At 39.0% G+C, this 25,843-nt stretch overlaps 1 protein-coding gene across 1 annotated transcript in view; it reads right to left on the bottom strand.

Moving 5' to 3' along the window:
* The window catches only part of RFTN1 (raftlin, lipid raft linker 1), a 97,545-nt gene that overhangs the window by 13,957 nt on the left and 57,745 nt on the right, over positions 1-25,843 (bottom strand). Inside the window, exons 5-7 of the mRNA XM_083859097.1 lie at positions 18,436-18,859; positions 14,138-14,341; positions 5,594-5,709 (exon numbers count right to left, since the gene is read on the bottom strand). Of these exons, the coding sequence (XP_083715223.1) occupies positions 5,594-5,709; positions 14,138-14,341; positions 18,436-18,859 (744 nt within the window). The remainder of the gene's footprint in view (positions 1-5,593; positions 5,710-14,137; positions 14,342-18,435; positions 18,860-25,843) is intronic.

The raw sequence follows: 25,843 nt of genomic DNA on the forward strand, positions 1-25,843 counted from the left end.
GAGGGTTCTCCACAGGGAAACATCCTATGAAATGTGTTGACCTCACCACTGCACAGACTGTACATATGATGGGACAGCTCCACTTAACTGTCCATGAAACACGAGAACTAAATGTGATCTAACAATCCATCAGTACACCTTCTTAAATAACTCTGGCATTTTTACTTTCATAATTACTGCAACACTTAAAGTGCACCTTAAGGCGAGCATTGATTTTACTGTTTGTCCATCAGTTCTCTGGGGGGAAGAAAAACAACATAAAAAACCACTACCTGAGAACTTACCCCAGTGTGCTCTACACACACAGCTTCATCACCCCAAGCCAGCTTCCCTGACACAATTCCCTTCGGTTATAATTTATTCTCAAACAACATGTGGCTTTTACCAAAAGGCTCTGTGCACCACTCACTCCCCAGTTATGCAAGCAATGATCTATTTCCATGCAAGCACTGCAGCTGAAGCCTGGACCCTCCACTGCCAGTGGCTCCCAGGGCACAGGCGGGCTTTGTGTGGCCTGGGGGGGTCTCAGCACCCACTCCCATGGCCCTCAACATCCTCACACAGATGCACTACCCAGGGCACTACGGCCCAGCTGGAGACAGCTGCTGGGCGAAAGAAACATTTGCCCTGCATGGTTTATAGGAAGTATAAAAGAGGACTGAAATACTTTTTCTCAGCTTGTCCTTAAGTGAGAAGTTTAGATCTGGGATGTTCACTTTTCCCTTGATTTTATGGGTGAGCAGGGAGCTAATTCTTAGAAAACTCTGACAGCTAGGAAGGATTTTTTAATCCGTACTGTGCTTTTTTTTTCTCTTTACTTCAAATGCCCTTTACTCACATGGAAGAAGTGTTCACCTTGTTAGATGTTCAGTGCTACCACAGCCACAAGAAATTATCAGGAATGTTCTAAGTTCATCCTGCTAAATTTTGTTACTACATTAATCATCAAAACCAATGAAAAGATTACCCTATGGATTTTAATCATGTGGATTTTAATCAATTCTAAACCTATGTCTACTGAGTTCAGCAGACAAATATGTATGTATATATGCTGGTTTCATATCTTATGTAAAGGAATGAAACAAGAATTATAAAAACCTTTGGAAGATAAGAGGCTCCTGAAGGTTTTGTTCAGCTCTTCTTAAAAAGCAACAAGAATCCAGCAACAGACATTGCTGAAATACTGCACCCAGGCAGCATATTTGTCCTTTGAGTGGTAAAGAGGGTCACACACATGACTCCCCTGGGCTTTTCATGCCCATCACCATCAGCTCCTCTGCTGACCTGGTCATGCCTTTCTCCTGTGGCCAGAGACAGCAGAACATGGCTTAACTGACATATGACCTAAATCAGATTTACAGACAAATCAAATCCTCATTTCCAGAGAATTTGTTTCAAGGCTTACATTAAGGCAACTTGCAACCTAGGCTCAGCACAGATAAATTTTTAAATCTTTTGTTATGTCGCACTTTAAAAGGTTTACCATGTCTATGATGGAGACTGACCTCATTCAAGTCTGCCAGGGCAATGGCAACACCACAATATATTTGAGATTTTAATTCATGTCAGTACACCAAAGGTATGGTATAGCAGCAAATACAAAGTGATGAATCAGCAGCTCAAGATTTTCAATGAGAAAATACATGAAAATTAAGGACAATATTTTCAAAATGAACTCAGCTTCAGAGGCAGAACAATGCAGCGATCTAAAATAAATGTTACAGCACTCTATTTTAAAGACAGTATTAGCTATTTTGTCTTGGGTAATGGGGAAGGGAAGGTGACAGGTTTAGAGTTGGGGAGAGGGAAATCATGCAGACTCTGATTAATCAGAACTGTCTACCCACATTTGCCTACACAAGCAGAATTACAGCCATCAAACAAGTTTTAGGGCCAGATCTCAGGGACTGCAGTGGAAATAATATGTCCTGACATTTTTAGAGTTAAAGTGATAAGGATGAATGCAGTATTTTGTCATAACAAGTCCTGTGGTCATTTGTAGAGGATATCACAGCTCTACTTTGAGAAGAAAGAGTTAAAATTACTCAGAGCTATTACATCCTGTCTGCTGCTTGGCGGGACCACATACTGTGACAGCTGCGAGCTTTACATCCTCTACAAACTGACATTTTACACACATACTGAGTGCATCACACTGTTCAGCTTGTTTTCTCTATTAGCCTTAGCAATTAAAAAGGCAGCACTTTCCCTGCTAAGAGGTGTGCCAACCCCTCTCTTTTGTGTTAATGGTTAAACAGCAACCCTTTACCTTTTCATTTAGAAAGGTTTTCTTTCTATAGGGCATCGATACATGCTACATGTCTCCCTTTCTAAAAAAGCTTTCTTTTATTGTGGCTGGGATCCTTTTGTTTGTTTCTTCTTCTTCTTAATTAGGATAGAGCATAATAAATTTACATTCAGTTCAAACCACATCTGAGTAACTCCAAAGCTCATCCAGATAACCAAATCCGATAAAAATTTAATGTAAGGATTCACGATATACATTTATGATGCCACGCTGCCCAACAGAGCTTCTTCTACTCCCTTGGTAGAAATAGAAATAACAAATAGAAAACATTAATGTAGATCAGAGCTGAATGTGCACTAAAAAAAACCCCAATCCTCTACCTGAGTCATTCCACTGTTCCATAACCATCTCTGTAACAATTATACTTTGTAACACTCATAACAGAAAGAAGCCTTTACCGGCTCTTGGACATCTTCTGTCACCACTGAACTTTGTCTCCTTCTCCATTTTACAGTCCCTTCTTCTGCCACTGCATTATTCCATGTTGATGGTAAATAAAAGTGAATTCTAACAGGGTTTAACACTTGGTCTTCTAAGTACAGCACTGTGCAAGTGCCTACAGATCCCCCAGCTGCCAGTCCTTTCACTGATTCCATGACTTTACCTACCTACACCTACTATGTCTCAGAAAGCATGAAGCAAGATATATCCTGGCAGTTATTCAAATTGCAGGAGGAGAAAACCAAGGTGGCCTACTCTGCTCTTTCTCTAAATAGGTAAAACCTTTGCAATACTTCCCTAATGCCTCAACATTCTTCCTTCAGGAAGGTTTTCTTCCCCATATTCTTCCACTTTCAGCTTGGTAGGGAACATTTTTATAATGTCCACAGAAAACTCACACTTGATCTCAAAAGAGCAAAACTGCCAAGGAACACCCAGCATCCAAATTTTTAATTACAGCAGAGAATAATCTGATCAAACCAACAAGCTCTGTATATGCTATCAGTCAGTTTCTGAAATTGCACATCCCAAATCTTATGTCTGGAACAGGAGATTCTCTGCATTAGCCCTCACAAAGACATGGTGTGTAGCAGTACAGCATCTCCTGACACACCAGATGGCATTGGGAGGTTCATTCCTTAATCTGTTGACCAGCTGTGTCCTCCAGCATGGAATTGCTAGAATTGAAAGCAAATGATACTCCACCTACGAGGCCTCTAACACTTCAAAGCACCCTGCTAGAAAATGCTCTTCTGCTGTGTCCTGGTGTTTCGGTCAGCACTCTGCCAATACAGGATCCCCATCATCCTTGTCATGAAGCTTGACAGAAGGTGTCTTGTGCCCACACAGATTATGCCTAACTTTGTTATGATACCCTACTGAGATGGAGAACCCTGGATTGATTGATTGAGAGCCAAATTGCCACCAGCCAATAATTTGTTTAAAATTCAGAAAGCTATTTCCAACATGGCTGTAAAGTGATGGCTAAGGAAAAGTAACATGTATTAGGTCAAGCATGCCCCAAATATTTTGCGTACTTAGCAAGAGTGGTTTAGTTTCTACTGAAAGAAATCCAGTTTGTGCACTGTGGGACCATTCTGTGAGATGAAGTGAGGCATATTAAGGATGGATCAGTGGGTTCACTTCAAAAAGGTACTCCTGAATTAAAATGCTTGTATGAACACAAGCTCCTCTAAACTTCCTGAACCCACAACCTTGTCCAGAAAGGAGTTCTACAGATCCGTTGCATAAATAATTATCTGAAATATCTCTCTTTTGTTTGCTTTGCACCTGACTAGTGCCATTTGGCACTTAGTTCTTGTACTGGAAGAGATGGCAAAAAATCCCTATTTACCTCTTTCCCATGTTTTAGGAGCTCTCTACCTATTCCATTCTCTGCAAATCTATTTTTTTCCAGGCTAAAAGGACACACATGTAAAGTCTTCCTAATATGGAAGCTGTCTGTAACTCTGACCATGCCCACCCTCTTCTCTGAACAATCACTGTGCTAACACAGCCTTCTGAAATAAGATGCTGTCAAACACAGCTTACACAGTAGTATGAAGCAATATATACTTGCTGTTTCACTCTCTATTAATTTCCTAACAGTTTAAAACATATGGTTAACATTAATGCTTCTTAACATTTGCCTTCTTGATCAGCCCTGACCTAATGCACTCATGAAACCATCTGTCATTACCCCAAAACCTTGTTCCTGAGTGGCAACACTGCAAACTGACCCTGAAAATGAACAAGAATTTACAGTCAAGTCTGTCATAATTGGAATAATATTTAAGGCAATAAAGGAATCATTTTTCAGACACACATCAGCAACAAGAAAAGCTGCTATTAACACACTAAACTGTTCTGCAAGTTGTTTGTAGCCATTACAATTTGGCCATTTCTTCCTGCGCTACAAAATCATCATCTAATAACAAAACCCTTAATTTTAGTCTCCTGGAATTTTACACACTTTCTCTAGCATCTGTCCCATTTTCCCTTACCCTGTTCTTCTGGCATGTGTGTGCCAAAAGGGGGGATCGTCTGCCTAAGGATTTTACACCCTTTACAATATATTCCAAGTGAAATGATCAGGCCAATAGATACATAGTATCTATTTCTAGCAGACATCAGATAGAACAAAAAAAAACTTCTAAGAATTATGCAATTCCTTCTCCCTCCACAATGCTCTTTTTGCTTCAAGCCACAAAGAATTTAAGCCCAGCTTTTCAAATACAGAAGTACTGTGTGTACCAAATTTGCTGTGGAAGATAGGTACTGACTGATCTGGCCTAAGCAGTGCTTCTACTGATCTCTGTGGGCACCTGGATCTGCAGAAGGCCAAGTTGTGAGACATGTGGTTTGTCTATAGGGGCCTACCCAGAATATGCAGTTTTTTCAGCATACGAAAGAGGACAGACAGAGTCAAGGCAGTTCTCTGTGCTTTCCTGCTGCAGCTAAGCCTGCCTATCTAAAGGGCTGCCTTCTTTAGAACTGCGATGCTACAATGACTAGTGTGATCATGTTTCCCTGACAACCAATGGAGATCCTCTGTGCAGTTAATCTAGCAGACATCTGTAATTTTGAGACAGATAGCCCTGAGTTTCATTGCTCACTGTCACTCACATTTCCTACCCTCCAAAAAAAGCATGAGGTCAAGATCAGAAGTGTGTCATACAAACCCAGAGTGTGGTGAGCTGGCATTACTGTTAACATTGCATCCCTTGACTTTGGCTGCCTGGCTGGTATTGCTGGAGCACAGATCAGTACATAAGAGTCTGTCTCACAGTCTTGGAGTGTTTTGATTTACAAAAAAAAGTCAAAGATGAAAGACTGTACACATACCTTCAAGACAGTCCACTGCTCTACCACAATTGCATCATAGCCCTGCGTGGTTTTACTGTCTTCCACAGCAACATCTTCAAAGAGAAACACTCCATCCATTGTCCCGTGTAAAGAATCTGTGAAAACACAGGGCTGCCTGTAAGCTTTATAGAAGACACTCCATGTGTAATGAGGCATCTGAATTTATTAATAACATGTTCTTCCACAGATGTTACTAGAAAGTTTATAGACATTCTCTGATAGTCTATCTCTATTAAACGAATGAGACTTGTATCTCTAGCAGTTTTAAGAGCAATCCTACTCCCTAATAGCAAACCTTGCTGTCCAATCTGCTATTCCACCCTTTGCCATTAGAAACCACAGCCCTCCCATTTTGACCTGACAAAAGTGATTCAGTCCTCAGTTCAGCAGTACTGCTCACCTATTTGAAGCTATAAACACACTAAAGACCATGAATTATGTCAATGTGTTGTTTTCAAGGGGTTGTGAAGTATACTGATTTATTGTTATGATATTTACGATATTGATACTTATGACTATATCCATTCATTCACACAAGTCAGAATTCTACATATGGATCAGCCACTGCAGATACAGTGATCTACATGGACTAAGGATGATCTGGCATATCAGAACAGTGTGAAAGAAAATATACATTCATAACTATTTAATCAATTTATGAAGGCATTTTGACCATCTGGTTTAGTGCCTCTCTGTTCTCATTTGCATTCCCTACATGTTCAGCCTTTTTTCAGATAACGCATACTCTTAAAGTTACTTGAGCAGCACTTTCTCCTTTAACTCTACCACACACTCCATTAACCAGCAATCACTCCAAGATACCAGAACTAAGGTTTTGTCAGCTCCATGACAGAACAGAAACAGAATAACTGAGAAGAAGAAGAAAAAAAAAAAAAAAAGAAAAAAAAATAATTATCTTTCTCTCTTAAAATAAGCTGATTGATGGAACGATAGAATTATGTTTAGGGAAACTGTAAATAAGCAGGACTGTGCACTTTTCAAACAGAGAAAACTCTTCTCACATTGTCAAAAAGCGTCTTTTTCAGCCTTTCTAATGTGAACAATATATTTACCCTGTATGACTGATTATAAAGACCTTGCTTGTCCCTTCCCCAAATGTTGCATTTTGCATGATAGTTTCCTTACATTTCTAGCAACACTATATTCCTTGAACAACATACATGTTTTTGAAATGCAGTCACACATGCCAAACTGACAGACTCTTGAACTGACAGGGGAGTCTTCTGGATAAGCCTGCTTAGGTGTTTCATCAGGGTCATCCTGCTTTCCTTGTGGATGTTACAAGGTCAAGAAATGCCAGCAGGAAGGAATTGCTGCCTCCAAGGGAAAACATATATCAAACTCAGAAACAATTTTCACAAAGGAAGCAGTGAAGAGGATTAAGAGGCTTCTTACCTCTTGCAGACACAATCTCAGTCAACATCTTCTAATGTCATTATATGATCTAAATTCAATTTATTATCTGGAAATAACAAATTTGTTGCAGGCAAAGCCTGCAACAGACCAAACTCCTACATCTGGAGGCTTATGTCTACACACACACACTGCAGCAAGACTGCTGCTGCAGGTGTCAATGCACAACCCCTCTGTTTCTATTTGCACAGTCCCTTATTTTCTTTTACTGCTGTTGCAGTCAAGTCATTAAGCTGCAAGTCAGGAGATGCAAATACTTGTTTCTAAACTAACATAGCATATTTTTGGTTTTGTTGACTTGTGAAGGAAAAAAGATGTAAACCACTTACTTGGGATTCTCCTTGAGATTCTGTTGGGAGACTGGAAGAAGAAAAATACTGTCTACTTTCACACTTTTCCACAGGCAGTTTTCCTGCAACTCCATTTAAAATAAAGAGAGCCGAAGACTCCACCACAGCAAGCCAGGATTACACATGGCTCCAAGGTGGATGAGCTGGGCTAAAAAGCAGTCTTCTCCTGTCATCCAGACAGATTTCTCATCCAAGTGAGAAGAACAGACATTTTTGTTGTGAAATAAGAGGCCAGATCACTAAGTAGCTGGGTTACAGGTTTGAAAACACAGGGAGAGCAAGCCTGCCACATACCAAAAGGTACAAGATTTAATAACTGGATTGCATTCAAAAACAGCACTTTGTTAGACCTGACACTACAAAGGAGGAAGCAACTCAATTTCTGTGAAATATCAATTCCAACAGCCAAACTCATACTCAAATTTATTTCAGGATGGTAAGGTACAAACAACCCTTTAATTTTCCAAAGCAGGGATGACAGGACAGCACCTAAGACTGAAAGCAGATCCCTACTAGACACAGACACCCAGATCTCGCCAGGGCAGCTTTAGACAGCACCAGTGCACTGCTCCTGTATTGTGAATTCCCTTAATGAAATTCAGTGTCACGCTGTTGGCACAACTGCAGCCTGAGCTCTCCCCCTGCCCTGTGTTTGCCAGCTAATTAATAAGTGATCAAAACACAATCAGCAGGCGTGTGTTTACACTCACTCGTAAATCATCCTTTATGTTTCATTCTGCTGCACATTCCACTCATGCAATTCACAGCTTCCACATATGTGAATATGATGGCACATATGAAACGTTTTAGAAACCAATAGCTGAGCTCGGGAGACCCTGCAGGCAGCATAAACTTCACTCAGCAGTGCTGAGTTTATGGTTGGACTCCTGATCTTAAAGGTCTTTTCCAACCCAAATTATTCTAAGATTTTCCTTCCTTGTTGAAGGCTACATCCATCAATCATACAATCCACTGTTTTGTTTTGTTTTGTTTTGTTTTGTTTTGTTTTGTTTTTTTTTTTTTGTGCTAGTAAAGAAACACATGGAAAATGAGAAAACTGGAAGGGGAAAATGATGATGGAAAGACAGCTGCAAACGTAAAAAATGTAAAGAACAGTGTCTGTTCAACAGAGATGAATGGTGAAAAACTCTACAGAAACTGGTTGATGACAATCACTGAGATTTCCCTCTCAACCAGAACCAACCTCCTCTCTCTACCTGTCATGCCACAATGTTTTAAACATTCACGCCATGAATGCACACCTGCCAATTCTCACATCTCACACCTTGGCTGCACATTTTGCCTTTTACAGGTCATGTACTACACTTCCAGAGAAAAAGGAAGGAAAGAATAACTGGATCATTAATTCCTTTGCATGTGAGGCATTCAGGATGCTGAGAATAATGGGGGAAAGGAGAATGCATCAGACAGAAAGCTAGCAGGGTCATGTTTTGAAGAAAAGGCACTTATAACCCATGCTATGGTGTCAGGATCAGCAGGAATTTCAGGGAAAGTCTTTCACAGAGTTGGAAGGGCAAGGAAATGTCCAGATGCGCTGAGTCTGTCTGCAGTACCTTTATCACACAGGCTCTAGATCTAAGAGCAACTTAAGTCAACAGTCACGTGTTCTAGAGCTGGCCCACTAGGTGAGATGCACCTGATCCAACAGTTTCACAGAATCATAGAATAATTCAGCTGGATAGGGACCTCAGGAGGTCTCCAGTCCAATGACATGCTCAAAGCAGGTTCAATACAACTACAGACCAGACGACTTGTGGCTTTATCCAGCTGCAACTTCAAAATCTCCAAGAATGGAGATGGCACAACTCCCTTGGCAGCCTCTTCCAGAGAGTGACTGTTTTCATAATGAGAAAGTGTTTTTTTATATCCAAAAAGGACCTATCTTATTTCAATTTATGTATATTTTTTCCAATCCTCCTACCACACACCACAATCAAGGGCCTGGATCCATCTGTTTGATTGTCTTCTCCCAAGCACTGCCAGGCACTGTAGGTCCCCTAAAGCTGTCCGTTCTCTAGGCTCAACTAAGTCTCTCAAGTGCTGGTTCATCTTCAGCTTGCTGCCTACTAAACTTCCCCTGGACCTTTCAACAGAGCTGCTACCCAGCCAGACTGTCCCCAGCCTGGATTAGTCAAAAAGACTCTCCCTTCCCAGAGGCAGGACATTTGTCCTCATAAAATGTCAGTCAGCTCCTGCTGGCATGTTTTTCCAGCCTGCCTAGGTTCCTCTGGACAGCAACCCAGTTCTGAGGCACATCAGTTGTCTCCTGAGTATGGGATCATCCACAAATGTGAAAAAAGCAAGCCTCCTTGCCTCCTGTGCATCATTGATAAAACTGTTCAACACAACAGGCCCCAGGATAGACCTCTGTGGTACTCCAGGTAAACTGTGACCTATTAACCACGATCCTCTGAGTCTAGCCATGTAATCAGATTTTTACCCATCAAGGCTGCATGGTCCTAGCTTGGATACAAAAATAATGTGGGAGCCACTGCCAAACTCCCTTTATGAATTCACCCAAAATGGCATCTACTGCTTTCTCTTTACCCACAAACTGTTATTTTATCACAGAGGACAATCAATTTCAAGTATGTTTTACTCTTGTTAAATCCATGCTGAATGTCCCCAATCACTGTCCTCTCCTTCATGCATACACAAGTTTCAAAAGGACCTACTCAGTGATCCAGCCAGAAATGAAGTGAGGCTGACCACCCTATAGGTCCCTGGTTTGTCTTTTTGGTTTATTTTAAAGACAGGTGCAACCTTTGCCTGTGTCTGTGAAGATTGAGGCAAAGGAAGCATCAGGTATCTCAGTCCCATCTAGATGTATCTGATCTCTTTTGCATATCCTGATGGAGGGTAAGGTGGATCACAACACAAATCCTACTGACTATATTGGTCCCAGCCTAGCTTTCCATTGATTACATTGGCACTTCAGTGTGACAACTCATACAGAGATCCCTGCAGGGCAGATTTATTCAGCTGGATGTTACCTAACCTGTCTACGAAGATCAGTCAACTAAAGCTTTAGATTGTAAGTTGGTCTTTACCAACTTACACTGTTTTCACTGTTTCCCGTGTAAAGTATTTCCTGATTCTGATGCAGCTGTATTCTCTTTTGGTAATCTCCTGTTTAACAAGATTCAGCTCCTGGAACATAGCCTAAAGTTTAAAAGTTCCTTAGAAATTTCAAATATTCATCCATCTGCAATAGGGCAGAAAGAAATGCCAATAAAATAAAACACTTCAACTTTGCTGTTTGTAGTATCATTTCCCAATCTCTACTCTTGAACTTCACTCTTTCTTTAAGAAAAAGCTCCAAAAGCAGAGGTTACAATCAATGTCCTTCCTCTGAAAATGTTCCATTACCACTGCATCTTTTATTAAGGTTTCCTACTGTGCACAAAAAGCTATTTTCACTGGGTTGTATAAATATTTGATGTAGCTCAATTGACAAAAACGTATTTTGATGTTCTTGCTTCTGATTTACAGGAGGTATATAGGAAAAGATTACTTACTTTACCATGACAGCTGTCTTAGCAGGTGACAATTTTCCCCCTGTTGTCTTTGAACTACAAATTCTCCTTATCTAGGAAAACTAACCTTTAGGCTGCTGTTGCTCTCAAGGAGGAAAACTAGCTCTCTGTGGCTTTATGGGGCACATGCCCAAATGTCTGCTTTTGCTTCGTATTTGCATCTCTGCCCCCTTCTGAATCTTTTCACCCTCAGTACACACACAGAAAAAAAAATGCATATGGATGATAAAAATCCCAGTATTTCAGTGGCTAAGGTGACAATAATCAGCCAAAGGCATCGCCAGCTCATCTCTGTTGGAGGCAGATGACAGAGACTATCAATCGGACTCTCTAAAAAACCTGACTACTTTCTTCTTCCAAGCAACTCACGTTTTGTTTCATTTGCTTTGTGTTTAAGTACTGTCAATGTTTTCTGGATGGTTGGCTGGCTTTTTCTAGCTTTGAAAGGCAGAAAATTCACAGACAGAATGGTACAACAAACACAAAAAAAATGCTAGGCACTTAAAGAGCTGCAGTTCAAAACAACTGAAGATGAACAGGCTTGTGATTACCCTGTTAAGGCATCAAAATATAACCTTGAAGAGGTTTGATCTTCCTGCCCTCTAACAGTGCTGATTGGAGACTTGCTATTACACGAAAAAAGGAGACCTCACCTGCTACTTCCTTTCCATTTGGTATTAATCTGTATCTTGCTGCTACAGTCTCCATCCTCACTACAAGAGGTCAAGGGTGAATTCCTATGGTCACTTTAGATCACTAGGCAGGATCAGTTTACACCTGGGACTACAGGCAGAATTATCAATTACATGAGCTGGATGAAAAACACCAGCAAGTAACTGAAGTGCAAATTTAAATATATAACTGTTATCTGCCAACATGAGAACATTCAAAGACCAAGCAGGCTGCTGTTTCTAACTTACCAGCAAAATCTGAATACATTTAATATATGGTGTAACTCTGCATGGTTTACATATTGTGATCAGCAATTGTGTTTTATTTCTGTTTATAATTATCTGGTACAATAAGCAAAAAGAAACAATTGTTACCAGTGAACTTTAAAACTCCTTTAAAGACTAATTATTAAACTGTTAGCAGAAGGAAGAAACAGATTTATGACTACTGACAATCTGGAAATCTTCACTTCATTGGGTATTCCAAGGACAAGGGGGAAAAGAAGAAGATAATAACCCTGCTTTTAAGTCTAATAAGCAAAATAATGAATTCATACTTTAAGCCAAAAAGAAAACCAGTCCCCAGAACAAAGAAATGTGATACAGCCAATTAAAGAAAGTATGCTGATACTACCTTAATTTGGAAGATGGTTAACCAGTGAGTAAGACCAGATATGAAGAGCTGGACAGGCTGCCATAGAAGTCTAGAAAAAAGTAAGGAGCTGAGAAGCCCTCGGACCCCTACTTCTCTCATCCCTACCCTGTGCTGTTTGATACTGACTGGCACAAGTGAAGAAGCTGTTCCATTTCTCTGCAGCATAGAAAAAATTTAGGATTTAAATGATAAAACATTTAACTGCAATGAATAGCAATTTACAGATATTCTTAGTAAATTTTCTTCTAACAACACAATACACTTTTAGAAACCTTGTTTCAGCTTTTTGATTTCTAAACTTGTTCCTCCTCTAACCATAAAATGCAAGTAAAAATGTTTATTAATTGTTCTTTTTCAATCACCAATCTAACTTAATCCTGAATCTATCCACTCTTACATATTTTGTTGTCCTGTTTGGGTTGAAACTTTATTGCCAGCATTCAAGCCTACTTTATCTATGTCCACAGGCAGTTACCCAGCACTCCTCACTCTGGTATCCAAGTACATGAACCTCCCACAGGGCTCTGCTATGTAAATGAACTCTAAAAGTTTAAATAACAGAAAAATGCTGTGTTTAAAACATTTTAGAGTGAACTGACAAGCAGATTTCATTTAAAAAAAACACTGAGTCTGATAACTGAGCCTGATAGAGCCAATTAGCTTTGCCTCTGTGCAATTTATATACATGAAGTAAATGACCATTTGTTTTTCAGCAAGTTAACTAGCAATTACAAGGCTTTCCAGGAAGCTGTGTGAAAGCATTCCATCAGCTGAACTTTAGACCTTCCTTTTTTTTTGCTACTTGTTTGTAAAATGAAAAATTAAGACTGCCTGTTAATTTCCTGATTGACTTTTACCAGAACTGAGTCATATTCCTGTGTTTTATCCTGGGTTCTGGAATTCAGACCAACAGTAAAAGGATGCTCTGGAAGCAGCTCCCCTAAAATTTTCAGGCATAAACCAACTAATCTGAGTAGGAATGTGCAATCTCTGGGTTACAACATTCTTTTTGAAAATGCAAAACAAACCAAAATTAGGTGAAAGATTCAGCCATAAGCACTTTAACCATGAAGTACACCAATCACATAATTTTCCAATAAATTTAACCCAGCTGCAACTTCAACATTTTTATGTTCAGGTACTTCCCTTCAATTGTTCTCGTGGCTCCTTGGCTGTCTCTTGGATCTATCCACCCAAGTTTTTCTCTATACAACAAGCTAGCTTTCAAAGCCATGATGGCCACAAGTGTGGTACAGACTGGCTACAGTACTAAGCTGGACCCAGTGCCACTCTTCCACAACGTGCAAAAATCTAGGATTTTTAATCTTCTTAAATTGAAACAACATTTATCCATCACTCATAGGTAAGATGAAACAAACAGAGAAGGCAATTCTGTAAAACAGTGTGCCAGCCAGGTGGAAAGGGTCTCAGCAAGAACTGGAATTACTGACTTCTTGTTGGTCAGATAAAACTCGAGTCCTTGCACTGACCTGCAACCAGAGCCAGGTGCAGTGTGTGGCCAGACAGCAAAGTCACCCTTCTATTTATGTCATCTGTTTTGCAATCTTATTAGTTTAATTCGTTTTACTTGGTACTGTTTATTAACTCTGTAGATTTCTGCAATTACAAAATCATCTCTATTATGATTATAAAATACAACACATGAATAACTTATTCAAATGCCAAAATATTTTCTGTACTTTCATTCCATCTGACTGAAAGAGGATGATCTAATACAAATCTGCCCCAAGTCTATACTGAAGCACCTCCCAAATATCTTTTCTTCAAAGATAATGACTTCTATGAAAGGAGAAAGGAAAATAATCACAGCATAATGCTTTCTGTAATTTCCATACCATTTACCATTCCAAGGCTGAAGATGGCGTTTACCAATGAGCCTCCTTTCCTGAAGTGATCTGTCATGTGCTCCAGCCAATTTGCTTCTAAGCTGTTGACAGTCTGCCCATTCCTGGAGATCCTCATAGGAATAGTCACTGTATAATACTGGCTGCATTTTTGTGGGGTTTTGGGCTTGTTGAAGAGAGCGAAGATCTCTGCTTCTATCAAAGAGTAAAAAAATGGAATAATGCAACAACCGTATCATAAAATTTCACCTAAAACAATGCATAACCCACTGTTTGCCCCTGCCTAATTACGCTGCGCAACTGCAAAAAATTCTTTGGGATGTGGTTATCTCCTTAATACATTTCTTCAGTCCAACACAGTAGGATTCTCTCAAGATCCAATACAGTATTTTGTTTGGTTTTATAGTATTTCTTACTCACAATGGATTCACTGTTGATAATAAAACGTTTAAAGACAGTAATACCTGAGTACTAACACAACATTCCTCTATGGGAATCATCAGCTCAAACACGAAATCCTACTGTGAATTTAGAAGGAATTGCATTCTGTAGATTGTGGCCATTAAAGTATCAAAAAACTTGGTTTTGATAACACAAAAGCATGGAATAAGCCAATGGCAGTCTCATCTCGAGAAAATGTAATGAATCATTCATGTAGAGACTCTGGTAGCTGCTTTGTTGATTTACTCTGGATCTGAGCCAAGGTGAGACATTAACACAACAGCAAATGAATTTTAAAAATGGAATTGTGAAGGGTCTTAAAAATTAGAACATATTCTAGACTCTTTTCCACATCTCCTGCAGTATATTTTAGGAGCAGTTACTACAGGCAAAAAAGTCACTGCTAACAACAAAGCTGAGCTTTCACAGCCCTAAACCAGAATCAACTTTAAAAGGAGATATCTTCTCAGAAGGGTATAACCATAATTAAAATAAACAATAAGAAAATTTTGGACATTATAGTTTTACTTATTAACGGACATGGAAATCAATGGTAGAATTTCTATTGGCTTCCAAATGCCAAAAATTTTCCTCAAATATATGAATATGAAAGGTAAAGACAGTTCACAAAATTCTTTCACTCAATAAGCTCCTCTTGTTTCCCAGCCATTAGGTTCTAACCTCAAACAAAAGTAAAGGAAGAGATGTCAAGAGAAGTGTTAAGATTGCTCTTTAACAAACATCATTGAGCAAGAAGCAGTGTGCAAATTGAAAAAGATATCAGAAGGAAGATGCTCAGAAACAGGCTAGCAGCACTTGAAGAGAAGGGCTGGAAGCTCATAACCAACATGAAAAGAGACCTAATGATCTCAGACATGAACTATATTTTAAATAGACTAGAAAGGAATAAACATTAATGTGAATCCTCTTGCTGTTTAACACTTATTTAGAAAGAACGAAATTATGATAATCCTAGGTCAGAAAAGCATGGATAGAATGCTTCTCTCATCATTTTGATTCTGACCTCCATAAGACTCTTTTGTTGGAAAAGACAGATATGAGAAGCTGGACATGACCCAGCAATGTGAGTTCACAGCCCTCAGATCCAATCCTGTCCTGGGCTGCATCCAAAGCTGTGTGGCCAGCAGGGCAAGGGAGGTGATTCTACCCCTCTGCTCTGGTGAGACCCCACCTGGAGCACTGCATCCAGCTCCGGGCTCCCAGCACAGGGAGGTTGTTTGCAATAGGTCTAGAGGAGGCCACAAAGATGATTAGAGGAATGAGGAACCTTTCCTATGAGGAAAGGCTGAGAAAATTTGGGCTGTTCTGCCTGGAAAGACCTCAGAGAAACCTTCCAGTAGCTAAAGGGAGCCTACAAGAGAGCTGAAGAGAGACTTTCTGCTGGGCATGTAGTGATAGGACATGGGGTGATGGCTTCAGACTGAAAGAGGGCATGGTTACCTTAGATGTTAAGAAGAAATTCTTCACGGTAAGGGTGGTGAGGCCCTGGAACAGATTGCTCAGGGAAGTTGTGACTGACCCATCCCTGGGGAGCCCGGGATGGTGGAAGGTGTTGTCTAACCCAAGTCACTACTGACAACAGTTTTCACCAGTGACCCCAAATCCTCAAGCACTGTCAAAGACACCCTTCAATTTGGTTCTAAATAACACAGCACTTTTGGACATAGTATTGGAATATCTGTGCCTTGTTCACAGGCAAATATTTTTCAACATTGCATTGAAAAGCCTTTTAAAAATGGAGGAACCAAATGAACATTACAAAACATTCAGGAATCAAGTGAAGAAACATAAAAATAACACTTGAATAGTATAAAATCTAAAATAAAGAACGTATTTAAGATCCCACCAAATAGTAAGGAATATTAATTTTCTTCCAGAAGTTTTATGTAGGGGATAAGCAGTTCAAGAGTGGTAACTTCCTATGGAATACGTAGGGAAAAAAACCAACCACCTGATGCTTTCAATCTTCACACTCCCAAGGAAGGATGGAGAAGTGGTGCCAAAAACTGAAATACATTTTCCATGGGAGGAAAAGGGAGTGCTGTAATAACAAAAATTCATTCAAGAGTAATAAAGAAATCAGCAGTGTTGTACAGGATTTGGAAAAATTCTACTTTACATGAGCTATCACATAAAACTGACTTCTCAGATCTTCAGTCTTGGAAAGAGTTGCCTCTTTTCTGGCAAATCAGCAGCAATCCTGGGGTGTTACAGAAAAAGGTTGGGAAGGTGATCAGCTTCACACTATGCAGAAATATTAAGAACATGGTTACTTGTAGCAAAAGAATTTCAATGTTCAGTAAGGAGAGGAACAGCATCAAAGAGATGATTAAACTTGCTAAGTTAACTCTCTCAAAGATAGCATATAAAAAAGAGAAGGAACTATCTTGTTAGACTTGCAGATAACTAATTTTTAACTATAAAACTAAGAGAGGTTTTACGTGTAAAATTACACTATTGGAATAACCCACCTCTAAAGCTGTAGACGAGAAGAGATTGTTCAAGCAACAGCCATGCTTTGACCCAATCTGGGTGCCCCCCTGGCCAACAAAAACTGAAGAAACTATGTTGGCAGCCTACTAGAGCATGATCCAAATCAGATCCAAAAGCTAATTACACCAAACTGCAACGGAAACCAAGACAATAATCCAAGGAGTACAATGGAAAATCATTTTGGGTCCTACATACAAAATTCCCAAAGGGGTAGGATTGTTTGACTGAATCTATGTAAGGTCTTAGAGAATACGGATAAATTGAAGTCAAGGACAGTACCAGCTTTAGAAATTCCACCTACATTCCCCCTGCATAGATTTGTAGCCTGTAAGGAAATTAAAGAAAGTAGTAAGAAAAATGAGTGTAAACATGGCTTTCTTGGATTTAAACAAACGTATTTTGACGCTTAAACTGGAAATGGAGAAAGAGTATTTTTCCTTTTAGTTTTCTAAATTACCCTGGTCTACATTCTATTTTGAACTACAGTTCCTGCTACAGAAGTAACCTTTGAGCAACAAACACATTAAGAAGGGTATTTTAGACCTCAGCTGAGACTTGTGGTCTTTGATGGCATAAAATGACATTTAAAAAGTGGAAAGCCCACCTGAAGAAAAATATGTCAAAGAAATAAAACTAGAATATGGGTAAAAATCTTAAAAAAAAAAAAGATAACTGGAAGGCAAATTATTATGAGCCCCATTACCAAATTTTTATTATGAATTAGCAAACATGAATCATTAACAAAAATAACTGCTGTTTTCCAGTAATTACAATTCTGACTGGAGTACTGACCCCTACACTGGATACCAGGAGACTTGAGAGTCCAGATCACATCTATTCATGCTGCTCCTGAGGTGGTTTAATTCCAGCTATCTGTTCACCTGCTACAAAGGGGCGAACTGTGATAAGTCTTTGTGAATTATTCCTTCTATGGCTGCAAAAGCTTGTCAGGCAGATTAACAGGGCTTTTTATTCAAACAGACAAAAAGGACAGAAAGATCAAGAGCTCTCAGGGTACAGCAACAAATACAGAAATGAACCAATTCAGCTGAACAGCAGACAAAAATAAGTCTTCACACTCAGGCATATATATGGGCCATAACAAAGCTGCACCTGCTTATATCATCTTTTCCTTTGCCGTCTGACTCCTGCTCAGTTGTTGTGAACTCTGTAACCATGCTGAAATCAGGTTAAGTGGCTCATTTGGGGCATCTTTTCTTTGCCATCCCAGTGGCAATGTCTCCCCTGCATCCCCACCCCCCAAAGGAGGTGGGAATATAATTGAGGCAGTTTTAACTTGGCTTTTATATACAAGAGGTCACTATAGTACTTACTGCCAGTGAGTGGTTTTAAGCATCGTGCTGGTGTTTCGTTCTCTGTAAGTCCATTCGTCTTGTCTGCTGCTTCTCTCACACTCGAGTTCTCATGTTGAGACTGGTCTTCATTTCCCCTCACAGACCTGGAATTCAGCTCTTCAGTAGCCTGTCCTTCACCTCTACAGTCCTCTTTGGATGTGGCACATTGGTCAGCACTTTGCTCACTCTGTGCTGGAGTACTGCATCCATCAGTGCCGTCTATTTTCTCGCCATCCGGTGAAGCATGATCCTCGGGGCAATTTGAAACATTTTTATTATCTCTTGATTGCACAGAGCTGTTACTGGCAGGTGTCAGGGAGGCGCTGACAAGGCAGTTCTTTCGGGAATGGTACTGAGGTATAATTCCAACAAATTTCAAGCCTTGACTTGCAGCATCTTGAATCTACAAGACGAAGAAGATTAGATTTTTAACTGTCAAGCTGTCTTAGCTAAATAGAAACACAGAAAATAACACCTTTCAAGGCAGTGAGCATGTCATTTTGCTACTTTTGTCCACTACCACTAGAAATTGTCATGTTGCATTTATATAAAAAGGTACATTCTAAAGAAGTAGGAGGAAAAGTTGCCCAAACCATCTGATATAATGTGAAAATGGGGGAGATGGGGGGGGGAAGGAAAAACGAGAAAACGCCTACATATTTCTTCACAAGAGATAAAGATAATTTATAATAAAATACTAGAAGTGGTATTTCTTACAAAAATATTTTTGTATTGATCTTAAGAAAGTGGAGACTTGTTATTATATCTTCTGCTGTATTAGGTGTGTGATTATGACATTTATGAAAGGAAAAGCTTATTAATTCTATAACAACAGTTGTTGTTTGTCCTATTTTGGATTGAGACACAAATGGCAAACTTTCACACAATGAGCGCATAAAAGCAAAGCTATTTTAATACACCACTTTGGGGAAGATACAGAACTCAGAATAAAAAAAGGCATTGTGACATGAGCTATGAAGAAGAAAAAGGAAACTAAAAGGCTCTATCATTAATCCTTTACACTTCAGGTAAAGGAAGAAAATGAAGGAATCAGATCACAAAAGATCCTAAGAGAAAAAGCATTGGGCTAGTTGTAATGACAATTAGATAAAGCCAGCAATAGCTAATGAAGGTTTGAGGTGAAGCAGAAAGAGAAATCTCTTTCAGGCAGATTCAGCACCATGGAGTCATCAGCCTCACACTCCTCAAACCCAGGAGAAGTGCAAGTGCGAGACAGACTTCTGTGAAAACATATGAGTGTCTACTGCTTCATTTATCAAAATCATTCACCAAAACGAAAAGGCTTCCGTGTAATGTATACTCTTCACATGATGTAAAATCTAAATACACATAAATCTTTTAAAAATAAATGCCTTGAGAATGAAGAAATAATTTCACTTTGTCTGCATACCACAAAATTCCAAAGAGTTAAAGTGTCTAAATTCTTTGCCTATGCTCCAGTTAGCATGAACTTAGGAAAAACAGTTCAGTGTGACTTTTTTCGGTAGCAAGTCAAAAGGAAGAATTTTGTATCTTTTTCAAATTTAAGAGGAAGCTCATTTCTGCTTCTCTACACACTTTTTTTTTTTTTTTTTTTTTTTTTTAATGTATCATTTACTTCCTGGTAACACGTTACTGCTCCAAACACACAAACCTACAGATGATGCCTGATCGACAAGAACTTCCTCTTTCAAACTGCTATTTTCCACATTAAATTAACTCCTCATTTCATTATCACAGGAATTTAAACAGAGGCCTCCAGGAAACAAGGCAATGGTCTTCACAGGTGTTTAGCCTGGAAAACATGGGATGCTGACTTAAGTAAAGCTCATTGCTAAACAGGACAATAAAAATACCATTAGCAGTATCCTGGCCAAAAGGGTATCTGTCTACAAAGAAAGTTAGCTTGTACTTTGCTCAGGAAGGTTTAAGTGAGTATCAGCGACAGATGCATTTATAATGTGCTCAATGGTCCGGGCTCTCCATTGTAACTCAATTAATGCTTTTTTATATAGTTAGTGATAGAGTTACAAATTCATTTCATCTCTTATCACTCATGTACAGACACAACACTACATTTGTTTAGTAGGTTGCAGGGCAGCTAATTATAGAAATCTAACTAGCATGCAACTGTTACAGAGTTTGAGGACAGTACATACGTGGTAATATTACTGGTCCTGGTCAATAAAGACTGCTTGTCAATCTAAATCAGACTCCCACGCAGTGATATGGAGGAGAGAGAACAGCTTTCACAGATACTGTAGCAATGTTTTACAGTCTCAGCTTACTGAAAAAAAATTGTTTGTTCTAAGGAGTACCTGAAGCTGAGGTGTTCCTTTTGAGGTTCTTGTTGTCAGAATAGAAACGTGAGGAACTGAAAACCAAATTACAGTCTTACCTGTACTGGCCAAACAGCTTAACAGGAAGGTTGAAAAAAAGAGTTTGTATCTTCAAGGCCCTTTCCCAACAAAGTTAATACTATACACTACAGAACACAAAATCTTATTTGAACATATATTTCAAATTTTCCCAATGATATATGGCAAAACCTAGTATCTCATTATTCTCAATAAAGTAAATGCAGCAGGAAATGCTACATCAAAAGTGTGATGCAAACTGCAGAACAGGAAAGTGATCTATCAGCAGACACAAGTCTCTCAACTTTTCACAAAACCATGAAGATGCTAGCTTTCATCAGAAAGTGTAAAGGCTGAACATATTCAAACTACAAGGGCAGTTTGTTTTTCAGGATCCTGCCGAGAGTTTAAATATTATGAAATTTTAGTTGCCTTTACATCCAGACTGAATCATGCCATCCAGAAATTTCTGTTTTCTGTATTTCAAAGACTGAATATACAAATTTAAAGAAAGAAAAAAAAATAAAAATAATAATAATAAAAAAAAATAAACACCAACCCACCACACACACCAAGAAAAAAACCCACAAAAACTAACCCAACTGACCAAACAAACAAAAAAAAAACCAAACCCACACCCCAATAACTGGAGAGGTTGTGCCCAGGAAATACACAGGACAGAAGGGCTGCTTCTGCAAGCCACCTGCAGGTTTTGGACCCTCTTGTGGCTTCCTGTGCTGATACACACAGACAGTTATGTCTGTCACAGCCTTGTGGGAAAGTATCTCAGCAGATGCAGTCTTGGGAATCAGTAAGAAGGCAAAGTATGGGAGAAATAAGGGGTAAAGCTGAATTCAATGGGAAGAACATGATGCTACTTGGACAGGCTCACCCAAGACATATTCCAGATCAGATAAATAACACAATTGCTTGTCTTTATGTGCCAGTGTAGAGCAATAACAAAGAACACTAACAAAGATTTGTGTGACGCTGCATTGTATGACTAAATGAAAGGAAAAAAACATAAAACCAACTACTACATCTCTACCACTTTTCACATCAGATAAAAATCTAGATTTAAAGTGTCCTTATGCTAGGTGATTGATACAAACTTCAACTGTTTTATGATAATTTTTATACCTCACTATATACTTGCTGTTTACATCTTGGGAAATTTTGAAAAAGGAAATTCCAATGAAATTCAAAAAAAAAATATTCTTTGCTTCTTTCTCCAGATGGGAACAGAAACATTCTCATTGCCTCATAAAGTGCTCCTTGGATGATATTAACCACAAATACAAGACCAGACCTCCATCACAAAAGACGTTATTGTTCAACCACAGAAGCAGAACTTAAGTCATTTATTTCAATCTGGATAAACCCCCAAGAAGTGGGTACATCCAAATTCATTTACAACTGGCTTGCAACAAATTGGATTTATGGCAGTTTAAAAATAGAATCTGCTTAAAGAAGGGGTGAAATTTCATGTGTACGGAGGACCAAGGCACTTAAAGAATTTAATGTCATCCCTATAATTTGCTTGATTAGAAACCTGGCATTTTCCCCGAGGGGAAAAAAATGACAGATTTAGCCTTTGCTGTCTGCGAAATAAATATCAAATCTCCCACGAACTTTAGAAGGAATAGGAACAAGCACTGTGTCCAACCCTGATGTCACTACCTTAATTGAATTTAAGCTGGGGCACTTGTGTTAACATTCTTAACATTTGGGAATTGTTATTGTTTATTTCAGAACTGCCTGACCGCTATTTTCATACTGCACTTGGAAGAAAAGGAGCCATCAGCAACACAAAGCAGTGTCACTAAACATTACGTTGATGAAGCAAATTTATGTCCCATCTTTTTAAGTATTTCTGGTTCTCTTGAAGGCTCCCTACCCTAATTGGAAAATGGCTGACAGTCTGAATTAAAGATCTGTAAAACCATGCCTGGCAACAGCATGGTTGAATGATGAAATCCTCTTTTCTGGAAAGTACTTGTTTTACTCTGTGGCTCTCACAATCATGTGAGAGCCCATGTTCAAAAGCTCATTTTGAACAGTCACATACAGGTTCTTTTTTCAAATCTATTTTGAATAAAGACACTTGGCAAGTCCATTGTAAAGCCCACATAATATTTATGATTCTGTGTTTCTTGTTCAGTTGTCAGCTCCATAATAATCTCCTCTTGAGAGCAAGCATGATGGTACTCTTATAAATATGGAAACTCAAGGATATAGATCCCATGCTGAACAGAATCATACACTTTTGTCAGCTTCAGCAATGGCTTACAAGGAGATCCTGATCACATCCCCGTGGGATGGCACACAGAACACTTCCAGCAAGCTCAAGGTAGTATTCCATCAAAATCAATTAAAATGTGAAACAACATGCAGCAATTTAATAATGAAGATCTCTCCCAGATAAGAATTTCAAACAAACTATTTAGCAAGTGTAAGGAATTTCTCTTAACTCCTTAATGCCAGGAGCTGGACATTTTTGTGATATGCCCACAGAAAAAGCAGTTTTATTTATGTCATCAAGGCAGAAGTTCTAAATGGTCTCAAGGCTTACAATTTCTGAATATCTGTAAAAAAACCACCTTTGAAACTTGAGAGCTAGGACTTAACATTTCACTAGTAGGTTTGTTAGATGGCTCATTACATAACAAGGTACTGAAAGAATTTTATAGAAACCCAGAAACAATTTATGCAGAGCACACATATCAAAAATGCTCTTAGAGAAAGGACATTTTCCAGGAGCAAGAAACTGATTTTCTGATGGTCAGATGCATTTAGTTAGCTCTGCTGTGAACTTTGGGAAAGACTGCTACTTAAGCCTACTGTGATGGCCAAACATATGGCCTTGGAAACAATAGCTGGTAATTTTGCTCAGAGCTGTCCATTTAAATCAAGTATGAACTGTCACAGTCAGTAAAAGAAATGCTTGTCTGTCTTTTTATTTAGTTGTTTTTAGAAGAACAATGTTAAAGGCATTAGGTGTCATAATGAGCACCAGAAACCAGATCAGTGCATTTCTCTACCTCCTTCTTATGATTCAAGCAAATCTCCTTTGAAAACAGACAGCACCAGGGATCTTCATGCAAAAACCACGATCTTGTGGTTAGAGGAAAATGCTATGTACTGCACGCCAGGAATTGGAACTGGAAAAGTATGCTCAAGACTACAGTCTTCCAATCCTGTCCTCCTTCATTAATATTTAGTAGAACATGTTTCATCATAAATACTGCACATCCCCCTCCTAGTTTGCTCATTTATGGAAACAGATGTTTAAAATTAAGACAGTCTTTTAGCCTGCCTCTTGTATTTTCCATAGATCTCACATGCTCCTTCCTTAGAAGACGGGAACAGTCATCAAGAGTTTACTGCTTACTTTAAAACCAACATATTAGCTAATATTCTAAAAAAGGATTTAGTTCTTTCTATATGACTCAAAACTTTTGAAACTTTGGTATTCTTGTGTCTCCAACAACGCACTACAAAAAAAAACATAATTCTGCTAATCGAACAGCAAGGCATCAACTGCTCATAGTTTTTCTATCCTGTAACTCTGGACTGTTTCACTGCTTGCAAATTTCCAAACCATGCATCCTTTCTGACTAGAATGCTCCTGTGTTTAAGCCTGTACTTTCCATTACATTCACCCAATTTTGAATTTGAGATAGATAGTTCATGTTCCTATACATAGAAGCAAATATAAATGTAGCTTTTAGAAAGTGAAATTCCAGTCTGCATTGAAGTTTTCATATTATCAAGTATTTTCACTGCCAATCACATCAAAATAGGCCATGAGGGATAAAACACTGTAGGGACGCCTTGGAAAATGCTGCCATAATCCCAAACCATTGAGTTGCCATTTGAAGATCTCACTGCAGTTGCAGCAGAAGCACAAGAACTAGAACAAGAACAAGGTAGAGAACAAGGCACTGAACAGGGCAGGAAAGCAAGCTTTGCAGCTCTACATGTCCCTTGGTAGTAGCCTCTGCAGAAGGGAACTGAAGGCTACAAACAGCAAGGGGAGAAATGCACTGAAGCGAGGAGCTACTGCAACCTCCTGCTGTGCTGAATGAAACAGAAGGTGGGATCTTAAGGCAGTGCTGCAGGAGATATTAAATTACAGTAAGCTATACATCTCCTGCTACTCGAGCCAAGAAAGAGGTGAGATTAACAACTTGAAATTCCTCTCCAGCTCACATTGTGTTCACTCCAGAGAACAATATAACCACGCAAAACATGCAGTGCAGCGTGGTGCAAGTACACTTGCTCCTTTCAGCATATTTCATTAGATGACAGGTCTTAAAACCAGTCTTATCCTCTGTGGTCCTGAGTGTCTTGATTCTTCTCAAATCATCTTTTAGCACCTGTTCCTTCACCAAAGGCAAAGAGTGAACATTGCTGGCCACACACTACAAAGATTCAGCGAGTGTGGTGTTTGTCCAAAAGCCACACAATATACCTGCATACTCCCACTCTTCCCCTAACTCTGAAAAAAAGTCTTGAAATTATTCACATAATTTAGGATTTATTCCCTACAATTTGTTTTAGACTCGGGAGCAGCTGCTAGTGAACAGCCAGCTATGCTCACTCAACCCAAATATTTGATACTCACTTTAAAAATAAGTCTGTAGAAATTCTGTCCCAAGCTCTTGCTCTAAAGAACTGGCATTTTCAAAATGCAGACCACATTTTGTGCAGGAATCTTTTATGAGTAACGCCTACACTAACTGGTGAACATAAGCAAGGAGAAAATAAAAATTTACAGAGGCGTGTAGTTGACTGTTGTATCTAAAAACCATTTTAGTAACTAGCGATAATGCGATTCAATGTGGGTGATTTTAGTCCGTCTCTGTTCTGGGTGGTGAAAACAAACAAATAAAAAGGTTCAGGACAACAGGAGTATTTTAAAAAGTGGGAATTCAGTCACAAACTTACAGGCTTTACCTTTAATTTGCAGGGAATACTACTTTTATTTTTATATCAACTGAAGAGCATTTCTTTACAATCACATTGTT

The sequence above is a fragment of the Zosterops lateralis genome (genome assembly GCF_965231275.1).
Source record: "Zosterops lateralis genome assembly, chromosome: 1".
Lineage (NCBI taxonomy): Eukaryota > Metazoa > Chordata > Aves > Passeriformes > Zosteropidae > Zosterops > Zosterops lateralis.